The sequence below is a fragment of the Oryx dammah genome, unplaced genomic scaffold, assembly GCF_014754425.2.
Source record: "Oryx dammah isolate SB20612 unplaced genomic scaffold, SCBI_Odam_1.1 HiC_scaffold_5, whole genome shotgun sequence".
In the NCBI taxonomy this organism is placed as follows: Eukaryota; Metazoa; Chordata; class Mammalia; order Artiodactyla; family Bovidae; genus Oryx; species Oryx dammah.
The window spans coordinates 24,155,597-24,175,891 of record NW_024070189.1 but is presented as its reverse complement, the minus strand read 5'-3'; the positions used below and the strand labels follow the sequence as shown (position 1 = coordinate 24,175,891).

The 20,295-nt window shown below is 39.0% G+C and overlaps 1 protein-coding gene and 1 non-coding gene across 2 annotated transcripts; both read left to right on the top strand.

Annotated features, from left to right (window-relative positions):
- Positions 1–16,583: 16,583 nt before the first annotated feature.
- On the top strand, positions 16,584–19,449 carry LOC120863294 (cytochrome c oxidase subunit 7C, mitochondrial). The gene is made up of 3 exons (XM_040239415.1): positions 16,584–16,793; positions 17,634–17,762; positions 18,680–19,449. The coding sequence occupies exons 1-2, from the start codon at positions 16,719–16,721 to the stop codon at positions 17,748–17,750; spliced, it is 192 nt and encodes a 63-aa protein (XP_040095349.1). The 5' UTR covers positions 16,584–16,718; the 3' UTR covers positions 17,751–17,762; positions 18,680–19,449.
- On the top strand, positions 18,516–18,578 carry LOC120864937. Its single transcript, XR_005721278.1, has one exon. It is a non-coding gene; the product is annotated as a small nucleolar RNA Z39 (small nucleolar RNA).
- Positions 19,450–20,295: the final 846 nt, after the last annotated feature.

Below are 20,295 nucleotides of genomic sequence, written 5' to 3'. Positions count from 1 at the left end.
CAGCTTATTTCCACTAAGACAAGAAAATTGCTATTGCAGACAATCAACTCTAACTCTAATTGCAGGCATTCTAAAATGCCTGTTTGGGAAAATTACCTTTAGAATATTTAAGGTCTGCTTTGAGATACACAGATTGCAGATTGACAAAATTTTCTCTAGGAAGCAATAAATTATAGATAAATACAGCTTGATCAACAGTTCAAAATAAGTTGTGCCCTTAACTTTAAAGAAGGTAAGTATATTTTATTCCATTCCTTTACTTAATGTTTGTTTTAAAACAGTTCAGACATATGTTTGACAGAACTTAACTCAGTATCTCAATCCAGAAATAACTGTCAAATTTAATGAATGAATGACTCATTGAATGAATTAATTAAATAGGTAAGTATCTAGCAGAAACTATAGAGTCAAAAATAGTTGCTTCATTAAAGGACTGATTTAGAATTATTTTTTGCATTTAAAATGTTAATCATGTTGTATCAAAATTCTTGTGTCATCCCTTGCACCTCTGCCATTTACCTGGGCTTGGTATTCTTCCTTAAGTGGTTGTAGCATGCTGTGATCACTTTATCATTTATTAAGCTTTGTTATAATTACTTTTTGTATTCTCTACTAGCCTGCAACCTACCTTAGAGGTAAGGTCTGTTTTTCTAATAACCTAGATCCATATCTAGTATTTATCATTGTGCCACATAATATGCATTAAAATTATTTGAATGAATTAATAAACACAGTCATCTGGAATGGAGTGAGTGACTTGGAATAGAGACACTTGAGAGCGCCAGGGAAGGCTGACTCCAGGACACGACAGTACATCCTAAAGATAAGACTTTCATAGAGAGGGAAAGGGATATAGCTTGGGCAAAAAGAATACTCAAAGATAAGAAAATTACAACCTGAAAATTACTCAGTAAGTCAATAATTCAATATATCTCTAGAGGAAAATGGAAACTTAGATAGCTCCTGCAGTCATTGCTGTTGGTGCCCTGGCCAGATCCCCTCTGCTTTTCTGGTGCTCCATTGTTATGGGTTAAATTGTACCTCCTAAAAAGATGTCTTGAAGTCAGAACACCTGGTGCCTCTGAATATGACCTTATTTGGATATAAGGTCTTTGCAGATATAATCAAGTTAAGATGAGGCCATTAGGATGTGACTAGTATGGCTAGTTTTCTTTCAAAAAGAAGGAAATCTGGGCACAAGACACACAGAATGTCATGTCACAACTGAGATACAAGCCCACTGCTTGGTCCCCAAAACAATGGCAGCACCTCATTCTGTTCCAGTTATGTATTGATGTATTAAAAACCACCCCATGCTTAGTGGTGTAAATAACCATTTCACTATGCTGGGGGAAGTAAGATATACTACAGAATAAAGTTGCACTGGTGAAATCCACACAGATCCTGATCTTGAAGAACCACATTCATGAGCTCCCCCAAAGTGACTAGATGTCATTATTAGAGACAGACTGCTGGGCTGGGAATACCCGTGGTCTCACAAATTTGAAAGCTCTTTTGGGCTGCACCTTGTGTGTCTACATCTGTATCTCTTTTATCCTTTGAAAACAGAATTTAATGACCAGCAAGAAAAACTGAAATCTGCATTACTAGCAGGTAGAACACGTTTCTACTACAAAAATCCTGCTTTTTTTTAGTCTGGTTAATGTTCAAAGTTACACACAGTTGTAATTAAAATGTGATAAAAACATCCATCATTCCTTATGATTTCTGGTCCCATTTATGCTTACCTAGGCAAGAATATTCACACACATAGTAAACTGGGCGTTTTTTAATGTGCTGGTAAACAGAGAATGCTAAAGAAATATTAGCCATTTTCCGTTACATTTTTATAACTTCTGAAATGTTCTTTGTACTACACATTATAAAATATGTATTTGAAATCAATTGGCTGAAAGTATTGACACTCATTAGGAAAAACTGAAATCAAGGTAATTAAATGTTGACTATCTTCCAAAACATTCTCTTTTACCCTCTGCTTACATCAGAGTAAGCTCAAAAGAAACATTGCAATTACCTCTCAGTTCTCACTGTCATGCCTAAAACCAGTCCTCATTTAATAATAAAATGGGATGGAGTTTTTTAAAGTTATATACTTTGGGAGATTTTTCTTCAGTCCCTTCATACTTTAATTACTTAATCAATTTCTTCCTTTTATTCAAATTACCTCATACTTCAGGAATAAATGTTTGTTTTAAATAAACAAAGTATTAAGATGAATATGGTCATGGTGGTATAGAAGCTAAGTCATGTTCAACTCTTTGTGACCCCACAGACTGTAGCCCACCAAGCTCCTCTATCCATAAGATTTCTCAGGCAAGAATACTGGAGTGGGTTACCATTTCCTTCTCCAATTAGGCTAAATAAGATGAATGAAATTCCATACTTTATTCTTTTTGTTTCAGTATTGAAGCACTTGTCAGTCCATCTTAGTCTCAAAACCACATTTTAGATTTTACTAACAAAATCTGAAAAGCAGCAAACAAGTTTAAGCATTTTCCTTTTTTTCTTATCAACTGAAAATTGATGAACTTAGAAACTATAGCTCAGGTCTCTTATAGGCCAGTTGTTATTCAAGGAAAATCTATGCACTGTTAATAAATTGTAGATAACACTGGAAACCTTCTATATACCTCAATTTTAAAATTAGTTACTCCTTAATAAATACCTAAAATATTGTATCTTATTGAAGAAAAATTAACTACTGTTTATTGTTTGATCATTTCCCCTTTTAAAATAAATTTTTAGACTTAATTTTGTCTTTAAAATTTTTTTTAAAGTCTTAATATGCTTATTTCTATAGTTACCAATAGCTCAGTTGGTAAAGAATCCATCTGCAATGCAGGAGACCCCTGTTGCATTACTGGGTTGGGAAGATCTGCTGGAGAAGGAATAGGCTACCTATTCCAGTATTCTTGGGTTTACCTTGTGGTTCAGCTGGTAAACAATCCACCTGCGATGCAGGAGACCTGGGTTCGATCCCTGGATTGGGAAGATCCTCTGGAGAAGGGAAAGGCATCCAGTGTTCTGGCCTGGAAAATTCCATGGACTATATAGTCCATGGGGTCGCAAAGAGTCGGACATGACTGAATGACTTTCAGTATCACTGTGGGCACCAAAGTAAAGTGAAAGGTAACATTAAGGCTTGTGCTAAAATCTGTTTCTTTGTTTCAGTTATTGGTATAACACAAGGAAAAGATATGATCTAAATCCTATATTTCATTTTGACTACCTTTTTGCTTTTAATATTGTTCTATTATTCCCTTAAAATCATTTTATATACTATAACCAAAACATAATATACTACATATTATTAAAGATATGAGGTAGCATTTTCTGGGAGAAATGATTATAAAGTTTCTGTATTTGTTTTCTTCAGCATAGCCAAATTTTCCTTACATTATTTATAATCTTAACTGGCTCATTAATAAAATCACATACCCTTAGACTATGGTATCTAACATTATGTACTGCATTCATAAATAGAATCATTAGAAAGAAAAAAAAAAACAGAAAATAAAATTATAAAGTTTCTGCATGGATGCCTTAAATTTTTCTTTAAAGTTTATTTTATAGTGATATGTTTGAAAGAGATTAAAATGATTTAATATCGCCAAGAAACAATAATATTTTATTAAAACTTAATCAAAATATATCATGTTTTCTTATATTTTCAAGTTGAACATACCTTTCTAACCAATGTAGAAAAACTGAAACTGTTGGACTGTTTAAAAATTATTATTGAAGATGCTAATTTCAGATACCTAAATAAAAAACTGCTGCTGCTACTGCTAAGTCGCTTCAGTCGTGTCCAACTCTGTGTGACCCCAAAGGCAGCAGCCCACCAGGCTCCCCCATCCCTGGGATTCTCTAGGCAAGAATACTGGAATGGGTTGCCATTTCCTTCTCCAATGCATGGAAGTAAAAAGTGAAAGTGAAGTCACTCAGTCGTGTCTGACTCTTTGCAACCCCATGGACTGTAGCCTACCAGGCTCCTCCGTCCATGGGATTTTCCAGGCAAGAGTACTGGAGTGGGGTGCCATTCCAGTGTAATCTAACATATGACATATAAATTATACAGTTGCATTCATGCCAAGGAAAGAAACGGTCTAAAATCTACCATAACTTTATAACACTTACATTGTACAGAAACCATCTGAATTTGTCCACAACATTCTCTCCTAATTAAACAAAAACAGACACAAAGAGCTGTTCTCCTCCTCATGTTGTCTGAAATTATCTATAGAAGTATTATTATTCCTTTTACTTATGCTTCAGTTTTTGTTAATTTGGACAGTCTTCAAAGATCGTTAATGTTCCAGTATAATGTTAATGGTTTATATATTTAAAACTTATTAATTTTGGATCTCATAAAAGTCTTTTTTATCTCAAAAAGAGAATGTGATTTCTGGAATCCTAGAAGGAACACGCAGAAAAGTCACAGAGTGATAGGAATGGAGTAGAGTTCAGAAGCTGAAAGACAAACAACATTTCTCTACCTACAAGTTGAGTTTAGTGTAGGTAGAGTTTTCATCCACAACCAGGCGTGACCTTGGAATTAGAAGCTACAAAATCAGTGTAAAGCTTCTAACTTTCTTAGAGTAAAGCTGGAGGATTATTTTACTATCTTCCTTCTACTTGGACTAAGAGAAAAATAACCAGCTGTTGTCTGCACTCAGATACCCACTTAAAATATCATCACTGTAAGACTAGGTAACCATGTGCACCAGTGAGGAAAAGAAGACTCTGTCTTGTGTCTAGATCCTCCTGTTTCTAGTAATTAAAAACATGTTATGATTTTTTTCCCTCTATTAGTCTGAATGTTCTTTCCACCCTACCCCCATTAAGTGATAAGACCCTTGGAAAGAGAAAAAGGAGTCTAGGACAATTCTCAGATTCTGGGTTGGGATGACCTGGAAATGGAAACTATCCCCATAAAAAAGAAAATTGAGAAGAAGAATAGATTTGAGGTATAGGATGGAGGTAAACTAACATAGGGCTTTCCATGTGGCTCAGTGGTAAAGAATCTGCCTGCCAGTGCAGAAGACATAAGAGATGCAGGTTTAATCCCTGGGTCAGGAATCCCCTGGAGGATAAAAATGGCAACCCACTCCAGTATCCTAGCCTGGGAAATCCCACGGACAGAAGAGCCTGGCAGGCTACAATTCATGGGGCTGCAAAGTGTCAGACATGACTGAGCATGCATGAATGTAACACATTCACTTTCTATGGTGCCATTATGACTTCAAGGGAGGGTTTATCATTAAAACTCTTTAATGATGGCAGCATTGAAGGAAATCAGATTAAGCACAGTAGATGGCCAATCCAGCACCTAAGAGCGAAAGCTAGGAGAACTTTTTATCCTATTATATTTATCAAATCACCTTGTCAGACTTCTTTGGTCTTTATGATTAAGACTTTTGACTCTATCATCTTATTTTCTGGATATATTTAACGTTGGCATCGTTAATCTTTAACACTTGTTTCTGTAATTTTTTGTGGAATTCCAATTTACTTAAAGCTGTAAAGTGATTTCAACTCTGTGTCTGTATATTTTCCACCAAAGTTTCATAGTTTGTATAAAAGGAGAGAAAGCAAAACATCTTGTTCTAAACAACATTATGTAGTTTTTGCAAATGTTATCTTTTTTCATCATGCATGTTGTTCTAATCCCTTACTGCTTCCAGATGTGAATCCCCTCCTCCCTAGGTAATCATGCCTTTTAAAAAGGCCTAACACTGTGAATTTAAATAAAACTCTTACTTCCCTTAATATTTATTTAAGCCTTTGTCTCTAGTAGTATAAACAAAGGTTTCACTTTTCTTTTGAGAATGACAGGAAATGCACTGGAATTTTTTTTTCCCCTGAAGTCAGGTTTGTCTGCAGCCCCAATACTTATGCAAGACTGTTCTCAGAAGTAGATATAACACATCAGTCATTTTACTTCAGGTAGTAAAAATCTGTGTCCTGGGAAAATCATTTTTAATTTATCATCTGTTTTATCAACAATAAATTGCCATTAGCCCTATCCTCTACCACCATTTCCTCCCCCTTAGGACAGGATTTCTACAACAGGAATGAAAAGTAATGGAAAAACTAAAAATAATCTCAGCTTTTGAGTTTCTGAAAAGACTAGAAAATTCCAGTTAACACAGTTTGAACAATAGGGATTTTGGATGTCACAAATTTGAAAAACACAGCAATGGCCACAGGACTGGAAAAGGTCAGCTTTCATTCCAATCCCAAGGAAAGGCAATGCCAAAGAATGTTCAAACTACCACACAATTGTGCTCATTTCACATGCTACTAAGGTAATGATCAAAATCCTTCCAGCAAGGCTTCAGTAATATGTGAACCAGGAACTTTCAGATGTACAAGCTAGGTTTAGAAAAGGCAGAGGAACCAGAGATCAAGTTGCCAACAACCACTGGATCATAGAGAAAGCAGGGGAATTCCAGAAAAACATCTACTTCTGCTTCATTGACTAAGCTAAAGTCTTTGACTACGTGGATCACAACAAACTGTGGAAAATTCTTAAAGAGACAGGAATACCAGACCACCTTACCTGCTTCCTGAGACGGCTGTATGTGGGTCATCAAGAAGCAACAGTTGGAACCAGACATGGAACAACCGACTGATTCCAAATTGGGAAAGGAGTATATCCAGGCTGTATATTGTCACCCTGCTTATTTAACATACTTGCAGAGTACATCATGCAAAATGCCAGGCTGGATGAATCACAAGCTGGAATAAAGATTGCTGGGATAAATATAAACAACCTCAGATATGCAGATGATACCACCCTTATGGCAGAAAGTGAACAGGAACTAGAGTCTCTTGATGAGGGTGTAAGAGGAGAGTGAAAAAGTTGGCTTAAAACTCAACATTCAAAAACTAAGATCATGGCATCCAGTCCCATCACTTCACAGCAGATAGAAGGGGAAAAAGTGGAAATAGTGAAAGATTTTATTTTCTTGGACTCCAAAATCACTGTGGACAGTGACTGCAGCCATGAAATTAAAAGACACTTGTCCTTGAAAGGGAAACTATGACAAACCTAGAGAGTGTGTTAGACATCACTCTGGCAACAAAGGTCTGTATAGTCAAAGCTATGATGTTTAGAAATATCAATAACCTCAGATATGTAGATGACACCACCCTTATGGCAGAAAGCAAAGAGCAACTGCAGAGCCTCTTGAAGAAAGTGAAAGAGAAGAGTGAAAAAGTTGGTTAAAAACTTAGCATTCATAAAACTAAGATCATGGCATCTAGTCACTTCACTTCATGGCACATAGATAGGGAAACAATGGAAACAGTGACAGACTTTATTTTCTTGAGCTCCAAAATCACTGTAGATGGTGACTGAAGCCATGAGATTAACAGTCATTTATTCCTTGGAAGAAAAGCTATGACCAACCTAGACAGCATATTAAAAAGCAGAGAAAATACTTTGCCAACAAAGGTCTGTCTAGTCAAAGCTATGGTTTTTCCAGTAGTCAGGTATGGATGTGAGAGTTGGACTATGAAGAAAACTGAGCAGCCAAGAGCTGATTTTTTGAACTGTGGTGTTGGAGAAAACTCTTGAGAGTCCCTTGGACTGCAAGGAGATCCAACCAGTCCATCCTAAAGATCAGTCCTGGGCGTTCATTGGAAGGACTGATTTTGAAGCTGAAACTCCAATACTTTGGCCACCTCATGCAAAGTGTTGACTCATTGGAAAAGACTCTGATGCTGGGAGGGATTGGGAGCAGGAGGAGAAGGAGACGACAGAGGATGAGATGGCTGGATGGCATCACTGACTCAATGGACATGAGTTTGAGCAAGCTCCAGGAGTTAGTGATGGACAGGGAAGCCTGGAGTGCTGCAGTCCACGGGGTCACAGAATGAGCACAACTGAGTGACTGAAATGAACTGAACTGATGGTGTTTCTAGTAGTCATATATGGATGTGAGAATTGGTCAAAAAAGAAGGCTGAGCACTAAAGAATTAATGCTTTTGAACTGTGGTGCTAGAGAAGACTCTTGAGAGTCCTTTGGACAGCAAGGAGATGAAACCAGTCAATCCTAAAGAAAATCAACCCTGAGTATTCACTGGAATGACTGATGCTGAAGCTGAAACTCCAATACTTTGGCCTCCTGATGCGAAGAACTGACTCATTGGAAAAGATCCTGATGCTGGGAAACATTGAAGGCAAAAGGAGAAGAGGACAGCAGAGGATGAGATGGTTAGATAGTATTACCGACTCAATGGACTTGAATTTGAACAAACTCTGGGAGATAATGAAGGATACACCAGGGAAGACTGGCATCCTGCAGTCTGTGGGGTCTCAACGAGTCAAACAGGACTTAGTGACTGAACAACTAAAGATAGAACTAAGGATGGGTTCACAGAGAACACAGATTCATACAACAGGAATAAAACAAAAGCAAGCATTAATACCACTTTCTATCTGCCCTGAATCCAGTGTGGAACCGAAGGGAGGATCAACAGAAGCTTATAAACATTCAACAGTATAGATAGTTGAGGGCACACAATGATGGCAGAGAAGAGAGGCGTTTTCCTGGTAACCGACAGTTTCCTGGTAATTGATGAGCCTACCTGATGTCAGTTCCCTCTTATAAGTCGTAGCCTCCTTCTCCCCCTGGGTACTGAGAGTAGCGACATTGCTGTCCTGTCCTTCCTGCCATCTGCTGGCTGCCTCCTGCAGTGGGAGTGTCGCTCCAGGATCTTTTGTTGAGAACTCCTAAGATCCCCTATCCAAAAAACTGTTGATGTCTCTGTCTCTATCTCTGGGCTCTTTTTTGTTTGTTTGTTTCAAGACTGGGCAGTTACAAGGCTTGTAGCCTTGAGGGGTGCAGCTTGATGGCGGTGGTTGAGTTGCGAAGTGGTGTCCAACTCTTGGGACCTCATGGACTGTAGCCTGCCAGGCTCCTCTGTCCATGGGATTCTCCAGGCAAGAATACTGGAGTGGGTAGCCTTTCCTTTCGCCAGGTGATCTTCTGAACCCAGGGATTGAACCCAGGTCTCCTGTATTGCTGGTGGATTCTTTACCAACTAGGTCTGCTGTCTGCCTCCTGCAGTGGGAGTGCTGCTCCAGGATCTTTTGTTGAGAACTCCTAAGATTCCCTCGAAGAAGGCAATGGCAACCCACTCCAGTACTCTTGCCTGGAAAATCCCATGGATGAAGGAGCCTGGTAGGCTGCAGTCCATGGGGTCGCTAAGAGTCGGGCACAACTGAGCGACTTTACTTTCACTTTTCACTTTCATGCATTGGAGAAGGAAATGGCAACCCACTCCAGTGTTCTTGCCTGGAGAATCCCAGGGATGGGGGAGCCTGGTGGGCTGCCGTCTATGGGGTCGCACAGAGTCGGACAGGACTGAAGTGACTTAGCAGCTGCAGCAGCAGCAGCCTAAGATCCCCTATCCAATAAACTGTTGATGTCTCTGTCTATCTCTGGGTTCTGTTGTGTTTTTTTTTTTTTTTTTTTGGTTTCAAGGCTGTGTAGTAACATGGCTTGCAGCCTTGAGGGGTACAGTTTAATAGCCTTTTAACAACCCTATATAGTAAGGTAACATTACTGTCCCCATTTGAAAGATGAGGAAGGAACTTGCAACTTGCCAAAACTAAACAGTCAGGGTAGATCTTTCATTTGAGCCCATGTCATTCTGATTTCAGGTGCAGTATATTGCCTGAAGTGTGCAGATCTGGCGTGATGTACAGAATAGAAAGTTACAAGATTATGAGCATCTGCAGCACTGTAGTAAAGCCCCAAGGTAATACATAACCACAGGATGTTGAATTCTTACAGAGGTACTCCATAAGATTCCAGCAAGAAACGAGAAGGTCTCTGCAGAGGAGATGCTGTACTTAACCAAACCATTTCCAATTTCCTCTCAGACACACAGAAGTCTTTATATCATTTAATTGGGTTTGGATAATGGTGGTAGCATGTGATTGGTTTTGATAATAGAATATAGGCACAAGTAACGCATGCCACCTACTTACCTGGCCCTGGTGTGAGTCTTTACCTTCATAGCACGGCGGCAGGCAGGGTCAATCCAGAAGACTGAGTGAGACCCAAGAAGATGGTGACACTAGGGTTACCAAATGGAAGATTGCAAGCCGAACATCTGATCCAGATGGTGACGTAAGTAAGAAATTAATCTTGTGTTAAGCCATTAAAATCTGGGGCTCATTTGTTACATTAGCTAGCTTTAATTGCCTTACCTAGCCCAGGTTCTATAAAGCAAAGAGCAAGATCAATAAAGTAACATTACAACAACTTTCTCTGTGAGGAGAATTCATGATTTATTAGCTTATTTACATGTGCTAATACTATTCCAGAAAACATTTGAGGTATAGAACAAAGACACGTACTATAGAGTATGATAAAATAAAATTGGATAGAAAAGTGAAGCCAAGCTAAATAAGAAGAGAAGATGGAGCTAAGAGTAAAGTACACAAAATACCTTCACAGTCTCCCCAGAAGGTAGGTCACACATTTGGCTCTAAGCTCTCTGTGGAGTCACTTCAGTCGTGTCTGACTCTGCGAAACCCCACAGGCGGCAGCCCACCAGGCTCCCCCGTCCCTGGGATTCTCCAGGCAAGGACACTGGAGTGGGTTGCCATTTCCTTCCCAATGCAGGAAAGTGAAAAGTGAAAGTGAAGTCGCTCAGTCGTGTCTGACTCTTAGCGACCCCATGGACTGCAGCCCACCAGGCTCTGCCATCCATGGGATTTTCCAGGAAAGAGTACTGGAGTGGGGTGCCATTGCCTTCTCCCTAAGATCTCTAAGAATCACTATACGGGGAAAAAAATTGCAATAAAGTTTGTTATTCACAGCATTCATAAGGAAAAAGCAAATCAGCTACTCAGAAGAAGCATGTTTATTTTAGTTCTAAGACCAGAGAGAAATTTCTCCTATGGGTCCTCATAAAAATGACACCATGAAATACATTGAAACATATCCTCAGAGGGAAAACAAAATCCTCACAGTAAACACAGCAATGAGTTTCATAAGTCTGTTGTTTAAAAAAAAATCCCTTAGTACAAACTGGTAAGAAGATGCTGAATCCAATTTAGGACAAAGATAGAGTTTTTAATGCTATTAGTGAGGGTATAGATTATCTGAGAGATGTGAAGAGAACTGGGAAATTAAACCTAACCCATTTTGTATAATTTTATAATTAGTTGAAATATTTAAAGGAACTGTTTGTGAGTTCACTAATAATTTACTCAAAATGCATAAATGTTATCTCAATAAAATCCTGTTTCTCTTAATTATAAGCCCAAACTGAAAAGTCAGATACAAAAGCTATTATAGCATAAACAAACACATCTTTCCGGACTGTATTAACCATGTCATTGCCAGTCCACTGTCTAGAGGAACAAAGTGCCTTTGATTGGAACCCTGAAATCTCACCTGAATCTGGTAGGCATATACCAGCACTTCATATGCATTGATCAGCAGAAAAAGAGCTTAGCTATAGACCAAGATTTCCAGATAGTCCTTAACATGCACAGTTCTTTACAAAACAAAACAAGTATTGCAACAAAGTTGGTTTATTTTCAAATATCTCCTATGTTTTACTTACTTCCATCAAAAAAGGATTTTTTAGAATGATGCATTGAATTCGTTTTCAATATTCCCTTCCTCATTTAAATTATGTGTTTCCCTAAAATAAATGAATGAAACTATTTAATTATTCAGTATTACAGTTATAGACACAAGCAGGAAATGCCACAGTGAATTTAAAGAAACCTGGCCAAAGCAATACAAGGTATCACTCTAAGTTAAGTCAAGAAGGAGATGGCCCATAAACGTAAATATAATCAGTGATTTTCAAATTGAGAAATGTTAGTTTCTGTGTTCACCTTGTAAAAATGTATCTAACTATACTTGGCAATTCTCAATGACAAATAACTAAACTACAAATTGGTCTTCAAAAAATGAATCGTTCTTAAACTTTCATTGAGATTAAGCAATAAATTTGGAATGAAAAACATAATATGCTTTTAGGGAAAAATTAGTATTTAAAAGTAATAAAATAAGATGAGTAAAATATACAACTTGATCATATAAGCATTTTATTTTTTTTGCATAAATTTTTCTTACAGTTGGTCATCACTAAATCATTCAGAAGACTGGCAGAATAGTCTCCAACTGTAACTGCCTCAGTGGAATCACATTTTATTCTTTCCTAAAACCAGGGTTTTTTTTCTTTTCTTTTCTTTCTACAAATGTAAAAATTTTTAAAGGCTAGCATGATATTCTGATTTTAATTCTACAGTAGCAGAAATTTCTAAAAACTTGAGAACAAAAAAACTTGTTAACTTGAGTTTTAAATGTAGAACAGAACAAACTTTTTCAGTAAACAATTTAGTTTTGAATTCTAACCTAGTTCCTAAAAATCTAATGTAGTAGCTGTTGAGAGACATGACATATACTGTTCTTTAATTTCTAGATATATTTTTCTATATAATGCAATTTCAGTCTCCAAAGATTCATGTGGGTCTAGAAAGTGCATTGCTCACTCTATGATATACGCCTATTCACTATTAAAATAATTGGTTTTTATTTTTTGAATACAACCTGGGAGTAAACCCCGTATCCCTAAAGATCTTTTCTGTTTTGTTCGAATCCGTGAAACGTCTCATTTCTCTTGAAATTGATTTTATAGCAAAAGAGTATCATACTGAAACAAAAGGTTCTCAAGGATGATATGCATTTTCCTTGCCAGTCACTATGACTGAATTTAGAATGTTAGGTTATGTGTATAAGAAATTTTGTATGGTCCTGTTCCAGATCTCTACTCCTTTATAATAAACTATCCCAAAATTTAACATCTTAAAACAATGTATTATTTTCTTTTATATGTCTGGAGGCTGATCGGTTCAGCTGAGCAGCTGTTGTTCCAGTTATTTACTGGTGCATAACAAACTACCCCAAACTAACTGGCTTGAAAGAATGACCATCTAATTATGTCTCACAAATCTGTAGATTAGCATTTTGGGCAAGGCTAAACTGGGCATCTCTTCTCTACACAGCACTGACTGAGGTCCTTCAGTGTTATTCAGCTAGCAGCTGGACTGGACTGGACTGGACTGGAGAATCCAAGATACCTTTACTCACATACTTGACTTCTAAGCTGATGCCCCACTTTTTTTCCAATGAATTCTTGAGTACTCTCCAGGGGGCATCTCCAACAGAGTAATCAAATTCTTAATATGAATTCTTAATCAATTCTTAATATGAACTTCAGAGTTGCTAGGGGAAACCTTCCAAAGACAGGAAAGGAAGCTGCCAATTTTGTGAGGACTGGGCAGGATAGTAACACAGCATCATTTATACCAAATTCTCTTGGTCAAAAGAGTCACACAGAGTCCATCCAGATTCAGGGAGAAAAGGAATATCCCCCTCCCCTCCCACGTCATGATAAAATGAGTTCACAGAGCCCATGAGGGGCAGATAATATCAAAGCCATACAGAATTTCTCCTGTAGTTCCCTTTGGAGTTAACTGACAGATACACAGAGGAGAATCAATTAATATGAATTAGAAGTAACAATGAACCAAATATACAGGAGGCATTATGTACATTAGAATGAAAAAGAGAATTCAGAAAACCTTAACTATTAACTGTGAAAACATTTCCCTGCTGCTGCTGCTGCTGCTGCTGCTGCTAAGTTGCTTCAGTTGTGTCCGACTCTATGCGACCCTATAGACGGCTGCCCACCAGGCTCCCTGGTCCCTGGGATTCTCCAGGCAAGAACACTGGAGTGGGTTGCCATTTCCTTCTCCAGTGCATGAAAGTGAAAAGTGAAAGTGAAGTTGGTCAGTCGTGTCCGACTCTTAGCGACCTCATGGACTGCAGCCTACCAGGTTCCTCCATCCATGGGATTTTCCAGGCAAGAATACTGGAGTGGGTTGTCATTGCCTTCTCCGAAACATTTCCCAGTTAAATCAGAATCCTTTAATAGATAAAGACATTGATGGGGACCTTAAAAAAAAAATGAATATCATATAGTCTCTTTCAATAAGGAGAAAACACCAGTTATGCTTTACATGTATCTCTACTCAGTTACAAGCTCCTTGTAGAAATAAAATTTCTTCCCTTTATATTTTTTATGTTTTGATCGAAGTGAAACATGACTTTTCTCTTTTAAAAGATAAAGGAAGATGAAAGCATGCACTTTATATCCAGTTTTCAAAGACTTAAATCTTAATCAACTTTGTTTACTGATGCTGCATAAATGAGTCATCTGTGCACTCTGCCACAGATGAATAACATAAAACTTAGGTTAGCACGGACTTCCCCGTTGGCTCAGACAGTGGCTCATTGTCTTGCTTACAATGCGGGAGACCTGGGTTCCATCCCTGGGTCAGGAAGATACTCTGGAGAAGGAAATGGCAACCCACTCCAGTACTCTTGCCGGGAAAATCCCAAGGACGGAGGAGCCTGGTAGGCTACAGTCCATGGGGTCACAAAGAGTCAGACACGACTGAGCAACTTCACTTTCACTTTCTTTCACTTTTCACAGTTTAACCTAATGCTGCTTTCCTGGCCTCCTTTATCACCAATTTCTTCCCAATACGCACTAATCAGAGACTAACAGCAGTGAGTTAGTGAAAGTCTCTCAGTTGTGTCTGACTGTTTGTAACCCCATGGACTATACAGTCCATGGAATTCTCCAGGTAGGAATACTGAAGTGAGTTCAGGTGAGTTCAGTTGCTCAGTCCCATCGTGTCAGACTCTTTGCGATGCCATGGACTGCAGTATGTCAGGCTTTCCTGTCCATCACCAGCTCCCAGAGTCTGCTCAAACTCATGCCCATTGAGTCAGTGATGCCATCCACCCATCTCAAGAGTCTTTTCCAACACCACAGTTCAAAAGCATCAATTCTTCGGCGCTCAGCTTTCTTCACAGTCCAACTCTCACATTCATACATGACCACAGGAAAAACCATAGCCCTGACTAGACGGACCTTTGTTGGCAAAGTAATGTCTCTGCTTTTCAATATGCTACCTACATTGGTCGTAACTTTTCTTCCAAGGAGCAAGCGTCTTTTAATTTCATGGCTGCAATCACCATCTGCAGTGATTTTGGGGCCCCAAAAAATAAAGTCTGACACTGTTTCCACTGTTTCCCCATCTATTTCCCATGAAGCAACAGGATCAAATGCCATAATCTTCGTTTTCTGAATGTTGCGCTTTAAGCCAACTTTTTCCACTCTCCTCTTTCACTTTCATCAAGTGGCTTTTTAGTTCCTCTTCACTTTTGCCATTAGAGTGGTGTCATCTACATATCTGAGGTTATTGATATTTCTCCTGGCAATCTTGATTCCAGATTGTGTTTCTTCCAGCATTTCTCATGATGTACTCTGCATAGAAGTTAAATAAGCAGGGTGACAATATACAGCCTTGACGTACTCCTTTTCCTATTTGGAACCAGTCTGTTGTTCCATGTCCAGTTCTAACTGTTGCTTCCTGACCTGCATATAGGTTTCTCAAGAGGCAGGTCAGGTGGTCTGGTATTCCCATCTCTTGAAGAATTTTCCACAGTTGATTGTGATCCACACAGTCAAAGGCTTTGGCATAGTCAATAAAGCAGAAATAGATGTTTTTCTGGAACTCTCTTGCTTTTTTGATGATCCAGTGGATGTTGGCAATTTGATCTCTGGTTCCTCTGCCTTTTCTAAAACCAGCTTGAACATCTGGAAGTTCACAGTTCACGTGTTGCTGAAGCCTAACTTGGAGAATTTTGAGCATTACTTTACTAGCGTGTGAGATGAGTGCAATGGTGTGGTAATCTGAGCATTCTTTGGCATTGCCTTTCTTTGGGATTGGAATGAAAACTGACCTTTTCCAGTCCTATGGCCACTGCTGAGTTTTCCCAACATGCCACACTAATGCTAGCCTTGAGTTTTCTCTGCCCTCTTTCCCTATTTCTGTTGCATTTAGTTCTCTATACTTCCAAGGGGGGCTTCCCTTGTGGCTTAGACAGTAAAGAATCTGCCTGCAATGAGGGAGACCCAGGTTCGATCCCTGGGATGGGAAGATCCCCTGGAGAAGGGAATGGCAATCCACTTCAGTATTCTTGCCTGGATAATTCTATGGACAGAGGAGTCTGGGGGGAAGTCCGACAGGACTGAGCAACTAAGCTTACTTCCAATAACCCTTCCCTTGGCACTTCAACTCACTTTTCTCTCTGAAGTCCTTTGCACTGCATATTATTTGATTATTTGTTGTTATGCTTTCTTCACACATCTCATAGCGACATAGTAGTGCAAATTAGAAACACTTAGCATACAGTCACAAAAAAAGAAAAGGGAGAGGTTTATTTTCCTTTTCCATAAACTAGAACATACGTAAACTACTTCGTTAACTTCAGTAAAATCGTTTTAGAAACAAACCTAAAGAACTCAGCTCTAAAAGAATCACCGCGAGAATCTGCTGCCAGACTACGTTTCCCACAATCCTTCAGGGCCGACAATGCGCCGCGGTGCTCTAAACTACAATTCCCACAATCCTCAGAGCGCCGTTTTCTCGCGTTTTCCGAGAACTGTGCCGCATTTCCCATCTTCCCTTTCGATCCTTGCAGTTAGAGGAGCAAGGTCGTGAGGCAAGAAGCGGTAGGTTTGTTGCCGCCATTTCTTCCGCCTCCGGTCTCTGGATCTTTTGTAGAGCGTCCAACAGCGCTATGTTGGGACAGAGCATCCGGAGGTTCACAACCTCTGTGATTCGTCGGAGCCACTATGAGGAGGGTCCAGGGAAGGTTAGTATGGAAGGGGCCTGCTTCGTTGGGTAGGGGGCACTTGGCGCGACTGACTGAACTCCGAGGCCTACTATGCGACGTGAAGAGAGAAATGAGAAGCCAGGGTTTTGAACTGGGACGTCGACTAGCATTCCGCTTCCCCCAGGGACCCGGTAGAAAGTTCAGGAGTGTGACTGCGCGCTGTAGTCATGAATAGGCTTAAGTAAACGAAGCCAGAGGCCTTACCTCCCTCTGGCGCTCCCCCCATTTCCCCTGCGCGCCCCACCCTGCCCTTCAAAATTCGGGGGACCTTAGAACGTCTGACTACAGGTATTGTGGCCTAAAACCTAGCTAAAGGTCACCGGCTTCGAAGTGAAGGTCATTGAAAACTCGGGGTTGTGAGGGCCTATGATGTGGGGCTAGTCTTAAAAGAATTGGCGAAATTAGAAGTATTAACCGTCCTTGAAGTTGGTTTTAGCTTTAATTATAAATAGCTTCAAGCGGGTAGTTAGCTGTAACAGCCTCCTGGGGTTATCCTGAGGCCTAGAAAAGGTGTAGAGAGATAGAGTCGAAGAGGAAAGCCAGGAATTTTTTTTTTACCATATAGTGTTTGCGGTGAAGGTCATATGATTTTAAAGATGTTTAAAAGTGGTATGATTAAGTTGCCCAGTATTCCTTACATAGCAATCGTCGACCAGGATTTTTATCCAAGCAGTCTTGTTCCAGAGTTCAGGTATTTGACCAGGCATACATAACCTGATTATATAAAAATTAGCATTTCCTCTGTACTTATTTTTAATCTGTAAAAATCAGATGGTTTGAAGTTCAATATTTGTTGTTTGTTTTCTTTTGTTCCAACAGAATATACCATTTTCAGTGGAAAACAAGTGGAGGTTACTAGCTATGATGATTTTGTTCTTTGGGTCTGGATTTGCTGCACCTTTCTTTATAGTAAGACACCAACTGCTTAAAAAGTAATCCATGAGACAGGTAAATTTAATGGAATTATAACCTTCGCAGAAGTTTCTCCTTTATTCCTTTCTTCCCTTACCACCCACCTCCTCTGATTCACAAATGCTGAAGTTAAGCGGGCATGTGACATTGGTGGGAGACAGGTTAAACCTATAGACAAATATATCTTTGCCTGAAAGCCAGTGTTTATTGAATGCTGCTGTTTATTAGGCACACCTAATATTAATAGGCTCAGATTGCTTCCTAGGCAAGACTGTGAGGTGTTAACCTGATTTGAGACCAAAAAAAAAATGTCAGCTTGCATAGTATTCCATAGCTAGCAGTGGTGGACCAGGAATTCTATCCAGGCAGTCTTGTTCCAGAGCTGAGGTTCTTGACCAGGAAAAGTTCTGATAAACTGATTAATGTTCATCTGTCTTGAGGGCGGTATATGTTAGTATCTACATGAAGGAATCATGTGTGCTGCAAGATTATTAGAGTCCCTGAGTAAGAAGGAAATGGCAAACCACTCCAGTATTCTTGCTTGGAAAATCCCATTGACAGAGGAGCCTGGTGGGCTATATTCCACAAGATCTCAAGAGTCAGACCCGACTTAGCAACTAAAGCACCACTGAGTGAGAAGATTAATATTGTAATTAGAATTTTCATCAAAAACAACACTATAGGAGGCTCTGTGGGTTGGTTGGAATACATTCCAAAATATACTTTAGAAAAGAAGGACTTCACTTGTCTTACTTTAGAAGGGAAATGATTTATCCAAGCCATTACTTGGTGCATATGATGAAGCAAAACAGTATGAGTAAAATCATGATACTGTAAACGCTTTCTGATGCACCAGTCATAAATTGAAGGACAGACAATACATTAATGAAATGGCATGATTTCTGTTAAATTTGAGTTTAAATGTCATTAATTTTTTGTGTTTTTATTCACAGATAGGAAGAGGAGCATATTAAGAGGTGCAGTCTCTTAAAAGGAACAGTCCCTTGAAGTCAGCATCCTAGATATGTTTGTAAATAAACTAATGGCATAAATCCTTAATGCCTCTTCGTAATTGAACATGTGCTTACATTTTGTTTGGGTAGTATTGCATTATTAGTTTCTTAATTAAATATGTATTTGATTTAGCTTGTTTCTTGGTCTTAAAATCTGATTTTTTTTTTTTTTTTTTTTTGATTCATGGGTCAGGAATTTGTCGGCAATCCATTGTAAAAGAGAAGTGCAGACTTATCCTGTGATTTTTATTTTAAAGGGGGGGGGGGAAGATGTCTTTTTAGTCTTTACTTTTTTTTACTTTGAAGGAGTAATTTTTCTCCATGAGTGATAACTAGTTAAATATTAGGAAAATCAGTAGTGTATGGAGATTTTAAGTTCAAGAGCTTCATTTTCTTCCTCTGTACCATAACACTGAAATTTTTGCGTTCATAGATGTGCTACTGACCAATATTAATCTTGTTTAGACTAAAAGAATATTTGAAATGAATTGTAATAGCATGTGAGATAATAGAGGAAATACTCCCCTTTTTATTCTAGGAGAATAAAGTTTTTTGACTAGGAGAAATGGGTTGTGAGATGGCTCTGATTAGTAATTGTATCAGTAATAAGTCATGGTATTATGTGCTTGGGGAGATTCTCTGTATAACATTAAGGATTTCTACCTTTGGGAACCACAGAAGCAAGAATAAGAGTTTAGAGTTCATAAAATGATTTTAAATTTTTCGTTTGAATCATTGCTAAATTACAAATTTAGCCGTCTGGGTTTTCTTGGTGGGAAGGGTACTAGATAGAGCCTCCTTCCTATTTTGAGATTCATTGAGCTATATTAAACATTTTACGTCCTGGCAAGTCCTAGGACCTGCTTCCCCCACTCCTCCCCAATTTACAATTTGTATCAAGAGCCAAAAGTAATATTTTATTTTACAGCAGGGTCAAGGTAGAAAATGTCATTTATTAGATTTGTCTTTTTGAATTAAGTATTTGAGTGGTATACATGAATGAGAAAAAAATCTCCTTTAACTCTCCTGAAATAGGAGTGCAGTTTACCCATTCCCCGTAACAGGACTTCAGTGGGCTGCCTCCTAGTGATAAGAGACTAGACAACTTTTTAGTTTTTGTATTGACATTCTCCAGAGAAACAACCAATACCATGTGTCTATGCTGCTGCTGCTAAATCGCTTCAGTCGTGTCCGACTCTGTGCGACCCCATAGATGGCAGCCCACCAGGCTCCCTAGGATTCTCCAGGCAAGAACACTGGAATGGGTTGCCATTTCCTTCTCCAATGCATGAAAGTGAAGTCGCTTAGTCCTGTCCGACCCTCAGCAACCCCATGGACTGCAGCCTTCCAGGCTCCTCCGTCCATGGGCTTTTCCAGGCAAGAGTACTGGAGTGGGCTGCCATTGCCTTCTCTGCCGTGTGTCTATAGAGAGATTTATTTTAAGCAATGTGGTTCTTGGGATTGTGAGTTTGTCAGGTCAGCAGTCTGATGGGATAAACTGAAAGTGGGAGACACAAGGAAGAGTTGATGTTCCAATTGCAAACCATCTGCTAGCA